General features: G+C 41.5%; 1 protein-coding gene across 2 annotated transcripts; it reads left to right on the top strand.

Moving 5' to 3' along the window:
- The first annotated feature begins 303 nt into the window (after window positions 1-303).
- ltn1 (listerin E3 ubiquitin protein ligase 1) lies at window positions 304-13,371 on the top strand. Of its 2 annotated transcripts, none has more exons than XM_087178028.1 (32): window positions 304-464; window positions 682-888; window positions 1,163-1,261; window positions 1,506-1,736; window positions 1,835-1,887; window positions 2,012-2,189; window positions 2,748-2,921; window positions 3,175-3,365; window positions 3,788-3,935; window positions 4,030-4,287; window positions 4,470-4,781; window positions 5,014-5,232; window positions 5,326-5,367; window positions 5,472-5,661; window positions 5,792-6,031; window positions 6,119-6,272; window positions 6,370-6,520; window positions 6,665-6,875; window positions 6,991-7,147; window positions 8,135-8,248; window positions 8,365-8,492; window positions 8,587-8,722; window positions 8,828-8,972; window positions 9,245-9,458; window positions 9,714-9,951; window positions 10,084-10,161; window positions 10,250-10,436; window positions 10,620-10,785; window positions 10,890-11,101; window positions 11,588-11,782; window positions 11,936-12,103; window positions 12,584-13,371. In XM_087178028.1, exons 1-32 carry the CDS (start codon window positions 423-425, stop codon window positions 12,644-12,646), a joined length of 5,301 nt encoding a protein of 1,766 aa, XP_087034154.1. In that variant the 5' UTR covers window positions 304-422; the 3' UTR covers window positions 12,647-13,371. The 2 variants fall into 2 exon arrangements, with proteins under 2 accessions (XP_087034154.1, XP_023277284.1); XM_023421516.2 differs by having other exon boundaries at window positions 2,009-2,189.
- The last annotated feature ends 1,993 nt before the right edge of the window (window positions 13,372-15,364 follow it).

The following is a 15,364-nucleotide window of genomic DNA, read 5'->3' as shown; positions in this document are numbered from 1 at the left end:
TCACATTTATTTATTTTATGTACTTATTATTATTTTTTGTTTTGATCTATAAGCTGTTATTGGATTTCAATGGTGGATACATTTAAGGTCATACATGTCTTATCTTGTTCATTCTAAATAATCCACAGACATCAGTGTGAACAGTTTTCCCTGGGAACTGGTGTGTGTGTTAAATATTAAACTGGTTTGTCACCAAATGGTACCACCATTGTACACTAAGGTTGACTAAGGGCAATAGTTTTTTTTTTTCTAATACAAATTTGTGAGGATGACGCTTTATTTTGAAAGATGTAGACAGGAAGTTGTCAGTTCTGCATGATCAGTGGCTTTCACTCTGAGATCCACGGTTACTTAATACTGCCAACACAAATACCAACTAAGTTACTGTAAGAAACGGATACCTTTAAGAGTACGACGTACCCATGGGGGGTAAGAATAAACAGCGAACTAAAGGAAATGTTCGGGTAAGTACTATTATCCGTAAGCTAACATACAATCGTAAAGTAGGATTGCTAGCAACAAACCCTTAGCAGAAGCTAATGTAAACTTCACGTTAACAGCTAACACGCTGCATGTGGCAGTGCTGCCCCAGCTGTTTTATAACCACAACGTTTCCGTCTCCCTAACGGTATAACTTTTGTTAGAATTTTCTATAACCATACTTTTCTCTCCTGCTGCTAGCCGTCGAGTAGCGGCCGGGCTGCTGAGGTACTGACCCGGGAGGGTGGTGTCATCCCGGGGTTTGTGGGCTTTGATTCAACGGTCACTTCGGAGCTGAGTTACGTCCCCGCTGTCCACGGCGCGGAGGAGATAGACAACCTGGTAGATCCTGACTTCCGCCTGGTGCTCAGGAAACTTTCGAAGAGGGATGTTGTCACCAGACTGAAAGTAAAATCAAACTTTAACTTAATTGTGGTCTTAGGGAAGTTCTACTTGCTGCAAGGCACACAAAGTTCAACATGTACACAAAATCTATGCAGAATACAACACATCTAATGCACAATTAGCATTTTAAGTACTTAAACATCTATTCCACAAACTGACAGTTAAAATAACAAAATACAGCATTCATGTAACTTGAAAAGCAGTTTCTTTTGCTAAATTCATCCCAATTGTGTTTTTTGGTTCAGGCGTGTGTATTCATAATGTGTACTCTTCCCAGGCTGTGCAGGACTTTGGGTCAATGTGTCAGGAACGGGATGCTGAAGAGGTTAAAGGGGTCCTGCCATACTGGCCAAGGATTTACTGCAAGATATCAGTGGTGAGCTGACCATACATGCACCATGCATTCAAGAAATTACTTTTTTGTATCAGTGTCTGATTACTCTCCACATTCTGGAAATATTGCATCTGTTATACTCAAACAAACACCATCATAGATCTTGAACTATCCTGTCATTCTTATCAAATGAAAGGAAAGTATCCCACTTCTACAGAACATGATGGGAAAAATCTTTGTTGTGTGTACATTACAACAGTTTTGTCTTCATCATTATGTCTGTCAGGATCACGATCGTCGTATCAGGGAGGCCACCCAGCAGGCTTTTGAGCAGCTGGTGCTGAAAGTACGTCGCAGCTTGGCCCCCTTTCTGAAGAGCTTGATGGGCCACTGGATTTTGTCCCAGTGTGATACTTACACACCTGCAGCCTCTGCTGCATGCCAGGCCTTTCAGGCTGCTTTTTCACCCGCTAAACAGCCTGAGGCTCTCAGCTTCTGTAAGGATGAGATCTTGAATGTAAGTAGTTGTGATGGCTTTAGTGTGGACAAGGCGATTCGCACTTTAATCTCATGAGCTAAATTGAACTCAATTAAATAGTTATTTTTATTCTGCAGGTACTTCAAGAGATTTTGTTAAAAGAAACGGCAGACACACTGAGCGATCCACAGTAAGTTATCAGTTTAGCTCATTATAACTTCAGTGTCTATTCCTCTCATTGTATATGCGCAATGGAAATATACTCTATTAGCATCTTTGCTGAGGCACTGTCACTTTCCCCTGTTCTCTAGAAGTGTAACAGAGGAGGAGAGAGAATCCAAATATGTGCGCATGCTGACCAGCTCTCTGCTGGGGGTGAAGAGACTGCTGTCCCTGCTCCTCCAGAATGACAGGGAGGCCCTGGAGCAAAGACTAGCACATCTTGTAAACTCTGGGAAGTTCTGGAAGTACAGCAAGCACAAGACACCACAGGTACCGTTATCAAACAGGACTGCAGAGCTTATAACAGATGATAGAATGCGTATACCTAAACCATGAATTTGTTCATCTGGCATACTCATAATGAGTTTTACTCAAATAAAATTAAGCACTCTTTTTCTTCATATATTCATAATTCATTTTAATAAAAGTTTCTAGTTTGCAAAGATTGTGAGGGTTAAAATGTGATAACTTCACTGTTAAGAGGCCATCAGGTTCCCCCTGTAATTCCAAATGTCCTTAGTGACTTTTTGTGTGTGGTTTGCTTATTTATTTGTGTGCCATTGTTACTGTGGCTTTATTTACATGTGAAGGCTAAATGTAGAGAAGAAATGATTATATAGAATTTATTTATTCTATAAGGTTAATTCATTCTTTGTAGTTCATTTTTTGTTACTCAGTCTACCCCAAACCTACACTTGTTGAGTTGACTGTAACATACAATGATAAAACAATGTGAAAGTTTGTGCTGCCACATGCCACCTAATATACATGCAATAACCTGTTGTGAAGAAGATCTTTCTCTAACTACTGCTAAATGTTGCTCCACAGGTGCGAGGAGCATTTTTCGAGATGGTGTGCGCTCTCTGTGAGTTCACTCCAGCGCTGGCGCAGGCTGAAGCAGCGCGACTCTGCCCTGCTGTTCTCCTCAGCATTGATGACACAGATCCTGTAGTGCTGCCTCCTGTGTGGGAAGCTGTTCTTCATGTTGTGTCTACGATCCCTGTAAGCTTGTGTTTAAAGGATGACCTCACATATACAATAATACTCATGCCGTTATATATTGTCAGGTGTTTTGTAGTGTTGTCTACCCTCTATAGTATCACAGTAGACTTACTTACAGTGGTGCAAGAAAGAGTTATAGTAACCAGCACTGGTAGAGTCACAAATGTATACATACCAAAGTAGATGTGTTTAATTTTTTGTTGAGCCAGTTTATAGTTAAGTTATATCTTTGATATTTTTGTTCCTGTTCCAGGATTGCTGGACACATGTGAATGCCAAGAAGGGCTTCCTACCCAAACTCTGGGCTCTACTAAGAGAGGGTGGCAAAGGGATGGCTAAAGCTCTCCACCCTAATCTGATGCTGCTCCTCAGCAAACTGCCCCAACAGGTCACTGATCCCACCTTGGACTTCTATACCACATTCTTCACTTCCCTCACACAAGGGTAATTTGTGTGTGTGTGTGTGTGTGTGTGTGTGTGTGTGTGTGTGTGTCACATTTTCAGGGAACTGCATTGTGAAAATTAATTTTTTCCTGATCTACATTGGTCCGCATTTCATTGCATTAAGGAATAAGTTATTATTTTTAAAAAAAATTGATTTTGCCTTCAGCTGACATTTAAAATTTGTCATACAGAGTATATTGCATAGTCCTGTGTACGGCTGTATGCTTGTTCATCTGCCAGGGTGCTGAGCTGTAGCAGGAAAATTGCAAACAGATTTACGATTCATGATTACGAATAACGAGCAAACCACATTACATGATTTTACATGCAAAAATGTCTACTCATCACTTTCGTTAATATTGTGATACTGATTTCAACCATATCAGAATTCCTGCCTTACACCATCTGTTTGTCTGTTTTAGCCTTTCTAGTGAGCGCGCAGCGATAAGTCCATCGGAAAGTGCAGTTATAGTATCTTCTGTTGTTGAGTGCTTGAGGTACTGCATAATGCACAACACAGAAAAAGAGGAGGATCACAGAAAAATAAGGACCATGTTTATTTCACAGCAGGTGGGATCACACCGTCACACATATTTTTCCCATCCTGTCAAATCTATTGAAGTCTCTACATTTCTTACATCATTATGGTTTTGCCTCTTTATAGCTCTTACCACTACTAGAAAAGGCTCTGGGAAATCCCTCCCTTCAGAATGGTCCTCTCTTCCTTTTGGTCACCGAAATGCTCATTTCCTGGGAGAAGAGGGCAGGTTTACAAAGCGAAGGTGAAACCAATGACAGCATGGATGTCTTCCAAGGGCTTCTGGCAGACTTCTGGGAGGAGCTTGGTCTTCTCTTTGTGCGTTACGTTGACAAGGAGGAAGCAGACCCCCAGGCATTGGAAGGGGTAGCCACCTTGCTGCAGGTGAGTTTAGTTTAGCAGAATCTCTGTTTCAGACATACTCCCCACTGAAATCTCCATGTTGACAGTAAGGATACAGCAAATCAATATGGCTGTCAGAGCCAGTCATGTCTTAAAGTGAAACACACACACACACAAATACAATCCTTAAATAAATCTATTCTCACTTTCTCTTTTGTCTCCAGGTGATGCGTTACCCTGAGAGAGTAAACAGAAAGCACATCCAGAAGAAGAAATCTGTCAAGATCTGTTTGTCTAAGCCGGAGGACAATGAAAAAACTGGAGTTGAGGGGGATGATGTAGAGAAGCCGGTGCAGACGCCACCAGAGCTTGCGAATGAGAAAGCATTTGGATCCCTAAAGATCCAGCGTTTTGAGGATGTAGTGTGTCAGCTGGCACAACTGTGCCTGGTCCACGTGATTGAGACAAACTCGGAGAGACATCTGGTTTTCCTCTCCCTCCTCCTGCGGTCCTTCCACACACAGAGGGTCTTCAGTGTAAGTCATACTTGACAATTACCAATATTTGTTTCAGTGTCATCTACACGATTTTTACACCCTATGAATTTGTCTTTGTAATGGCCAAATCTGTGAGAAATAGTAAAGTATTTGCAGTTTTTAATTAACGCAGCAAAACATGCAAAGTCTTTTTAATTAAATAATGAAAAGTCAGTTCTAACAGCTCTTATTTGATGCAACTAACCTCTTCCACAAACTGTGCTCATCTTAGACATTGGTGGAATTGGACGATAGAATAACAAAGGACAGTGAGCAGACAGATGAACTGAATATGAAAAATCCAGCAATGCAGTTCCTGCTAGAGCGGGTGGTGGTGTGGCTGGCCGAGAAGGGGCGCAGAGACACCGAGCACCTGGTGGAGATGGTCTTCAGCTCACTATACTGCTGCAGCCGGCAGGAGACCACCCGCATACTCAACCACATCACCACGGTAACACAAAATTACATCTCTTATGTGCAGCATGATGATGCCTCTTTTGTCGTAGCGCCAACTTTAATGCCTCCTCTTCACTCTGCTCTCTAGATGGATCTACAGTGGGGAATTATCCTGCAAATTGTACAGAAGGTATGTGTCATCCTGTTCATACAGACTTCAGTCAAAGTTTATTACCTGCCTATACACCACATTTGCACTGTTGTAAATGTCTGTCTGTCTATCTGTCCTGTTAGGCATGTGCGGATCCTCAGACTATTAAGAGCTGCAGTGATTGGCTGAAAGGTTCAGTTCTGGGCGAGCGGCTGCTGGGATTGACTGAGGAGCTGTGCAAAGTGGAACGCTGCTCTCCTAGTTCGACCTCCTCTCCAAGCAGCCACAGCTGGAAGCTCATCAGCCTGGTCCTCTCTCAACACATCAACAATGGTGAACAGAAACAAATACTATTTTTGTTCAGAAAAGTACCTTTCCGCTGGACTCTAAATGCACATTTGTGGATTTTGATATCTGTCACCAAACTATATAATAATAGTTTTGATCTGTTTTACCTGCACAGAGCCTCTGATAGGGGAGGTGTACATGGAGAAGATCTTAGAGAAGCTCCACGCCACTCTGTCTGAGACCAAGAGTCTGTCAGATGCAGGCAACATGGAGCCACTCATCTCCTTCATCTGTGATGTCGCCTCCACGTTCTTCTCTTCTGTACAAGACTGTCTTCTGCTCCTCTCTGCTGAGGAACTCTTGCTCAGTGTCTTCCAACTCACCGCCCAAGATCAAACACACACTCACCTGTCTGGTAGATACTAACACATTGCTCAAAACATATGTACTGTACGTGACAGGTAAGCTGAGTAACTAATTTGTGTTGATATTACTTTCAAAGACTCACTTTTAGATAAGCTAAGGAAAGTGTGTGTTGCTGGGGTCCAGTCATTGGTCCAACACTCGGAATATGAAGTCAAGGAAGGCGGTTTCCTGCACAGTGCAGCCGTTTGGGTGAGAAACCAACTACTCACCGTCTCTCTGGACATTAAAAGGTAACAAAAACCATCCTCTGGTGTAGTTCATTGTGTGGGAATCGGTGCAACCATATCAGAAGAATGTGTCCCAACTCCTCTTGGTGTTATGTTTTAGTTTACAGGTTCTAGCTCTGGCTGTACAGAGCCTAGTGGAGACAATCATATCTGTCTGCGATCAAGACTCCTCGCTCCTTGTCCAGTTCTTCACCCTATTGACGCCGAGCCAGACGGAATGGACAAGAGTCAGGCAGGCCTTACCTCCTCAGGTGAGTCAGCCATTTTGTCATCCTTCCTCAAGGAAAATAACTAATTCAGGCCCTACCATGCATTGGTTATGCATTCATTAAATCCTTCACACAAAACACTTGACATTCATGTGGTGGTGTTCCCCTTTTTTCTGTCCTCTGCAGTGGATCAAAACACCGTTATTGACCAGCCGTCACAGAGGAGTTTGTGAAAAACCCTCCATGAACATCTGGAAGTTTAAGGTGCCAAACGGGCTGCCAGCCCACCTGTGTGCCTGTGCCCTGTTAGGGAGGGTGGCCAGGACTGTTGCAGCCATACCTCGTGACCAAGAGGAGGCGCAATGTCATTCACACCTGCCAGACCTTAAGTGCACAGGTACACACACATACACACAGGACGTTTCTGTAACTGTGTTTTTCATATATTTATGTGTATGTCAATCTATGATCCTGTTTAATATGTTTGTATATGTATGTGTTTTGTTTGACAGCATCAGAGCTGCTGTATGCACTGCAGTGGTGTAAGGAGGTAGAGTACAGCCCCACCGTAGTGTCTGCCTATCACAGCCTGCTGACTGACTGGGGGCTGTCAGAAGGACTCTACAGCGAGGTTTCAATGAAACGCCTGTTGGAGACTCTCTACTCAATGTGAGCTTCACTGGGTGATTTTTGATCAAGAGTGGATTGGAAGAGCACTTGGCAGAATAAGCCAAAACAAACCCACACTCAACATATGATATGATTTTCTACATAAAGAGAGCTGCCAGTCGCCTGGATCCATGGAGCCCCTTCAAATGACATGGATATGGTTACGTTATAGGACCAGTGTTTCCCCTATATGCACCTTACAAAGGCGTTATTGAAACATGACTGCTGCTGATTTCTCTTTGTTTATGAGATGAGAGGAAGAGAGAAGAGGATAGTCTAATCTCTCCAGAAACCAAAGTTAAATTATTTTGCACTACAGACAATTCATATCCAAGTCAGATCACACCTGTGAGTAAAGCATATAAACAAGAAACTTTGCGCTTACCTGATAATGATTGCACAGTGATTATAACATCACACCCCAGGTAGATGTCAACAATGAAGCAAGCAATGCTGGTCACGTGTTCAGGATTACCATTTGTCAAATCCTGCAATTTCACGTGCAGTATTGCACAGTAATGTTACAGCAAACGCACTCAATTGATAGGAATACACAAGGAAACGCATATGTGAAATCAACAGCATTTGGAAGATCCACTTTGATACAAAGATAGGAGATTGTTAATATTTCTGTGAGGGAATCTGTTAAGTAACTTATTTTACCATACATTTTAGTAAATGAACACTTCAGTGTTTGGTAACAGTGGGGTGATGCAAATGAAAAAACACAGTTAAGACAGTTAAGAATGAATAATTCTTAATGGCTACTACTCCATACCAGGGGAAACACTGTAGACTATACATTAAATGGCAATCAATGAAAAATAGCTGATTACAAAAAAACAACTTTTAAAGAAAATTTAATAAATATATCCGCTTCTAAAGAGAGAAGTCATCAGCACTGATTTGTATGTATGTTTTTCTCCAAAGAAGTAATTTGAAACAATATGAACTGAACATATCGTGTATTGCATTGTTACCTTGTAGGTCAGTGGAGGATGGAGGTCTATGGTCTCTGACTCTAGAAAACTACATCCACACCAACAACTTGGCAGCCACTGGCAGCGCAACCGTGAGGAAGCTTTACGGCAGTGTAGACAGGTCAGTCATTTATATGTTTAATTCATTTTGAATGGCTTTGGATTTCACATTCAGAGCCATTATGTAGCCACTCATACCACTGTGTTGTATGTTGAACACTGTCTGTGTTTGATCAGTTTGTTCCCAGTGACTCAAAGCAAACTGAGCACGCTCCAGGTGCTCTGTCCCACTATGACTATAAAAGACAGAGAGACTCTCGTCGCTCTGGCTACTGCTGGAATAATCAACTGGCAAGAGGATGACAGTGAGAATACACACACACATGCACACAGAAATATATACTTGGGCACTTTTGAACTTGAACCATGCCAATAATAATTCTGGGCTGTGTGTCACAGATGTGTATGGGTGTCTGGTGGTGCTGCTGTGCTGTCTAGAAGCCAACACAGAAATAGAAGAGGAGGTTATGCAGGCTATCATGGCCACGGTGATGGAGTGGAGGAACAGAAAGGAGGACTGGTTCCTCTTTAGCAGGTAAGTTAATCACACACACTGATTTTCTTTTTTTTTTTTTTGTTATATCCCTCGATCTACTATATCTACCAACATACCTAAATTTGTCACGTCCTTCTCTTTCAGTGACCTCTCTAAAGCAACTGCTGAACAGTTAAACCTTGCTGTGGAAATGATGCGTTTCCTGTCCTGGCTGGTGGCCCGTTGTCCGACAGTTCTTGGCAGCAGCCAGTGGGACTTCCTGCTCTGCTCTATGTTAGCCTGGTTGGAGGTGAGACAGAAATAATGCATATTGCTGATGTTTGTGACTTTGAGGTCAGAGGTCAGCCACAGAGTATTGCCTCCAAGAGCTGGCAAAGATTGAGTTCCAGGACATTAGAGCAGGGTGTTTTTTTTTCTTGAACTTCTTCTACTTGTAGCTCACCATGCTACTTTTTACTACAAATATATGCTACAAATAATTTCTGTTTTGGTTAAACATTATCAACAACTATCTATTTGCAGTCACTCATTACGTCCGACTTTGCTTGCTTCCTATCTCAGACTGCCAGCGAGAACGTGAGCAGCCTATGGAACCCATGGGTGCAGCTGTTTGTGTGTGAGAATGCTGCACTGATAGTGAAGCTGAACCAGTTCTTTGGATCGTCCTCGCCTGACGTTCTGCAGGAGCTGCCGTCAGAACTGGCAACTGAATGGACAGAATTCTTTGTAGAGGGAATCTACAACCTGCTGTTGCCTCTTCCTGTCAATATTACAGGTGTGTGTGAATTTTATTTTAGGAGGTTTTGACTCAGTCTCTGGGAAACTTTAAAAAGGGAAGCACCAAAACTTCTCTAATATGTTAGTAAGGTAGTTGCTAAATGATCAGCGTTTACATGTATTTGACTGTGTTCCAAACCTGTACAGTGTAGTATGCAAGCAAATGGAGTAAGTGAGAATGTTTAAGTACAGTATGTTACAGTCCGTATTTCATGGATCACCGTCCTTTTGTGTGTTTGCTGTCTAAATGTAGATACCTTCACTGAACCGGATGATCCTGCGTTCCCGTCGGCGGTGCTGGAGTCAGCCGGCGCGGCTCTGACATATGTGCCTGTGCAGCAGCTAAACCAGAACTCCCTGCCGCCACAGTTCATAGCAGACCAGAAGACAAACCTGCCAGAGCCCCTCCAGACGCTCCTCAACACGTTCTGTCCTCTGCTGCTATTTAAGGCCAGACCTCTGCAGATCACCGTCTACAACCTTTTGGAAAAGTGAGGGTTTTTTTTTTTTTTTGAGTGTGTATCAGTACACAAAAGTGGGTTTCCTTTAAGTAACAGAAAAAAGATCTGCTACAAACTGCTCTAGTACTGTGTTGAAATTAAACGTGCTTATTGTCAATACAGGGTCATGCCTCAGCTGCCTGAGTGTGATGGAGAAGGAGACAACAGCAAATCTATTGATGATGGAGATGAGCCATGTCTGTAAGTCAAAGGAGGGAGACCCCCTTTATTTCTTAGTATAGATTATATTTTTTAATGATACTCTCTCACCTTTGGGTTTTGCGTTCAGTTCTCCTCCAGCTTCTCTTATGGCCATCCTGTCGACCTGTGAGGAGCTGTGCGACAATATCCTGGCCGGGGTTCAAGTAGGAGAGTTTGCAGTGGTCCAGCCTTTCAGTGTGGAGTACTCCTGCATCCTGGGTTACCTGCTGGCCTGGAAGCTCCTGCTCACATTTTTTAAATCCTCACCCTCTCACGTGAGTCTTGTTTCAGAACAATACGGCTGCTTTTTCTTTACTGGTTGCGACTGTAGACTTTGAGTATATGAATGTGTACAGAAGCTCATTTATACGTTTCAAGGTGAGAATGTGCTTTGATATCTGTTGTGTTTATATGAAAGTATTGTCACAGTATTGACTGCTCTTCTGATGTACCTCCAGCTGCGTGCTCATTATGCCCAGTATCTGAAGAGAAGCTGCTCCCTTAACAAGCTCCTCCTTCACCTCTTCAAACTGATGCCTGAGAACCCCGTCTACCCAGGGCAGGGGGGAGAGACAAAGGAGACCAAAACCTTCTTTACGGAGAGTCTGTCACTGGCTGTAGACAGTAAGTACATCACACACACAAACACAAACACGCAGTTCTCTGTACATGAATGTGAAAAGTAAACAAGCTTAGATTTCCCCCCTCCTGTGTTTCTTTGTCTGCAGAATGTGACTGGGAACTCCCTCACCTGGCTTGCAGTGTATACTACAGCACAGTGCAGGACTTGCCTGCCATGGTGCGGCTGTGGTGGAACAGCCAGGAGAAGAGAGTGAGCGCAGCTGTGGAGAGGTTCACGATTAAATACGTCAGTCCTGTTCTCTCGGCTCAGGAGATCTCCTCTGTCCACTCCAGCACTCAAATGTTTGACAGCATGACTGTAAGTCAGCTGTTGCCTTGCTCCTCTGTGTGTGTGTGTGTCTGTAACTACAGCTTGTACCAGTTTAAGGTTACCTAAAATGTCAGATTTAATGAAAGCAGACAAATTGTTTATGCAGTAATGGAGGATGGTGGGGCTTTTTTTTTAAATTTATTTTTAAATGTATTTATTGTTCCCATTTTTCATCTCATCTGCAGCGACCGTCTTAAGATTTTTTAACTTACCCAGACACCAGCATATCTGATATCCAAGAAATTGCCACGAAGTTGATAGGCGTGATAATCATTTAAATTGAACAAATCCTTTGGCGCCGTACCTGCATCACATTTGCAGTATAATGATGTAGCAACAATAGTTCCTGTTCATTTGAAATCATCAACTCTGATCCTGGCGTTGGCTTGTGAAGCAGGTGTGTGATTGTTTGACTGAAAGACTCCCAGTGGCACAGACATCCAGTGTATTTGTTTATTTATCTCATTGCTCCAGGTGAAGGCCCGCTCAGCAGCGCGGGAGGTGATTGCTACCTATTCTGTGGATGACATCTTCATCGAGTTGGTGATTCAGCTACCACAGAACTACCCTCTAGGCACTATCACTGTAGAGAGTGGGAGGCGCGTTGGTGTTGCCGTACAGCAGTGGAGGAACTGGATGCTGCAACTGAGCACCTACCTCACACATCAGGTAGACACATAAATGAAAGAAGTTGGTGTAGTTTTCTTGAAGAATACAAGCCTAGGTGGCTGTGGGGGAACAAAAAGGGATTTAAAAAAAAAAAAAAGACAAAAGAGGATGAAACAATCCCAAAAAGATGTAATTGTGTGTTTGTGTGTGTAGAACGGCAGTATAATGGAGGGCCTGGCTCTGTGGAAGAACAACGTGGATAAACGCTTTGAGGGAATAGAGGATTGTATGATCTGCTTCTCTGTTATCCACGGCTCCAACTACTCCCTGCCTAAGAAAGCTTGCCGCACCTGCAAAAAGAAATTCCACTCGGCGTGTTTGGTGAGTTATAGGCGTACATGTCATCATGTTACAACCAGGGGTGGGCCGTCCACATCTTCAGTGCCTCTCTGGAGATGGTAGAGGAACTATTAGCATTGATACACTTGGAGTATATATATATGCATATATATATGCATATATATATATATATATATATATATATATATATTTTTTTTTTTTTTGATCTTTGATCAGTCATCATAACAAAGAGAGAGAGAACAATATCATTTGCAACAAATTTTAGTTTGTCCAGTACAAAGATATTTCATAAGCATTTTTCGTCTTTCTTGGACTTAATTGAAGGTTTTAATTCATAAATCCACAGCTCACTACTGGTTGTGTCACATACACTTTCCATCTTACATCTCACAAATACCATTAAATGCCTTACGACATATAAATTGAACATAAAGTGAACATAGCTTTTTTTTTTTTTTTTTTTGACGTTATGTTCTTGTCGTTCTTCTCATCTTTCTACAGTACAAATGGTTCACTTCCAGCAACAAGTCCACCTGTCCACTGTGCAGAGAGACCTTCTTCTAACTCGCCGTCTTGATTCTTCTATCAACCAGGACTGGATCGATTGTGATTACATGCAGAAGGTTGTGAAGAAATTTATTACATCACAATGTGGGCTGACGTTCTCTCTCTCTGAGGCTTTTTTTCTGACCGAAATGACAGGCGTTGTTTGGTTCCTCAGTGGAATCTGAAGTACAGTTCAAAATCTAGTGAGGTCCATATTCATTAGTGTGGGTTAAATAGCTGTCAACAGTTTGTTTAGACCAGTGCTTTGCTGTACTGTATATACGCAGCATCAGAAGCGCCCTGCTGATGTTTTTTCCGTTTTTATCTTTTTTTTTTTTTTTTTGACTTAATTTTTTATGTGCAGATGTGTAAAGCGGCTGAATCACAAAGTTGGGAAAACCAAAGCTGCCCAGGTGTTTTAACATCTGTCTAAATAAGTAATTATACAAACTGAACAAAAAAATGATGGTCTAAGTAATGCAATGCCCAATACAGATTTTACAAATATTTCCTAATATTTAGGAGTGTAAAAAGATTATGTCTGATTAGTGACATGCCTTATACCACTGTCACATGGTGAGATCACCTATGAAAAGCGGGAAGGAGAAACTTGTTTAGGTCGGTTTTTAATTTCAAAATGACATCGCTCAGAGATATCAAAAACCTAATAAAATGCATCTTCCCCTGTGCCTGCATAAAGCTGTAAATGATGCCGGAAATAAAATACAAGTGGATGGATATAATTAATGGATGCAGTTTGTTTTGTATTCTGCACTTGCAACAGGGATCAAAGAAAGAATACACATAAAAAAAAAAAAAAAAATGAAAGCCATGTTCCACACAGAAACTGATATTTATCTAAAACTAATTTGTCATTAGAATGTGTACCTTCATGCATGCCTTGCAAACGAATACAAATATTTTTGAGTGCTGATCTGAATGTGAGAGACTACAGTGAGTAGTGTCGAAGCTCTGTACCACCAATAGTCTTGTCGTGGCTTAGCAGCTTTACAGGATTTTACAGAACAAAGTACACTGCATACATTTTTCCAATGACTGAATTGTGTAATACAGAACAATGCATATGCAGGGATAAATAAATCTAGCACAGACTGCTCATGCATATTTCTACCTGCATACACAGACCTTTACTCTTGGATCCGTAAAGGTTTATACATTTTGCCCCAGGTGTATTGTTATACACCTAATACCTTTTTAATAAGTAGTAACTTTGCCAAAGCTAGCCTCTTTTATATGTTAATGACAATCATTATCTAAGCTATTGCAGTTTCCAGGTCTTAAATTCTGTTAGTATAATATCTTAATGATCACAAAAGAAACAATCCAGGGAAATGTGTATGAAGCTGAACGGATAAACCTGTAGGGACTTAACACCTGGTTGGCGATTCGATTCAACTGGGACCCTCTCCCACTTTGCTACCAACAAACAAGTGGATCTGTTATTTTATACCGTCACTGAATCTTACATAACTTTATTCAAAGTCAACTATAATAAAACCCAAGTGCTTCCGTGAACTGTTGTGTTAACCTGGGCCTCCAATTACAGGCGTATGATATTTCCATATAACTGTTACTGTAAGTTAACCTGTGTTAGTTTCCAAGAAAAGACTGTAATTAACCTCAGCCTGTGACTGCTGGCACCAGTCTCCTACGCTCATTTATCTCGGATCCACCTCCTCCTCATGTTGAATAATTTATCTGTTTTAATGGAGGCTTGCTCTCATCACTGTTGTTCCTATGGAATTAATTATGACAGATTAAGCATGATCAATGAATTAATCCCCATCATTTGGTCTGTCTTCGATGTGTGTGTGCAAGCATGTGTGCATTTGTAATTCATTAATGTGGTCATAATTTATCAATACATACAGCCAGCATCCATCATCATCTGCCCTTGACCTTTTTAATAACCATTGATCTGTTTGCCAGGCATAAATATTTATACTGAAATTCCCGTCTGTCACGACTTTAGACACACACACACACGCACACACGCACCCATGCCGACGGCCTCAAATCTTACTGCTCATTATCTGCTTGATTAAGCAGTGGTGCAAATGTTATGAACTACAGTACAGCCTTGTGTGCCGCCTGTTCTTTTCATAATCTAGGTCAATCCTCACCAGAAGATGGCAGCATTATCACAAGACATCGCTTGGAGAAATAAAACCACTGTTTGAGGAGATGTACATATTAACCAGTGAAGAAAAAAAAAAGGATTAGTGTTTCTGACTCTCTAGAGGGATTAAATTACCTACAAAGATCAAATTTTTGTTGTTAAATTTTCCGTCTTCTGGCTTTTCAGACAAATAGTTTTTCATTTCATCCAAATAATTAATATGCAATTTTAAACAGGAATTAATAAGAGATCCCACAGGGATTATTAACGTGTCATCTTTAATTACTCAAATGAATTTGATGAATAAATTCAGCCACGATGCTGAAACCTGTCTGATACGATAGCTGGAGACCCAGGTTAAACGTTGCTGACAGACTTGACTGGGAGGATGTAAATAGTTTTCAGGGCAGGGGTGCCAGTCAGGATGGAAATCGCTGATGTCAACCATTCCGAAAATAGCTGGAAACAGACATTAATGTTCCAAACGTTAATTTATACACGCAAACAAACAGATTTTGAGAGTTCTTGAAAAGACTGAACTAGTTTCCTATTAGAAAAACTGAATTTGTCTAATAATTGAATCCAACCAAAGGATC

Source organism: Seriola lalandi, unplaced genomic scaffold, assembly GCF_002814215.2.
Source record: "Seriola lalandi dorsalis isolate HSWRI2012SDOR001 ecotype SW California unplaced genomic scaffold, Sedor1 jcf7180002054672, whole genome shotgun sequence".
In the NCBI taxonomy this organism is placed as follows: Eukaryota; Metazoa; Chordata; class Actinopteri; order Carangiformes; family Carangidae; genus Seriola; species Seriola lalandi.
The sequence above is the reverse complement of the archived record's forward strand: the minus strand, read 5'-3'. Positions and strand labels throughout refer to the sequence as shown.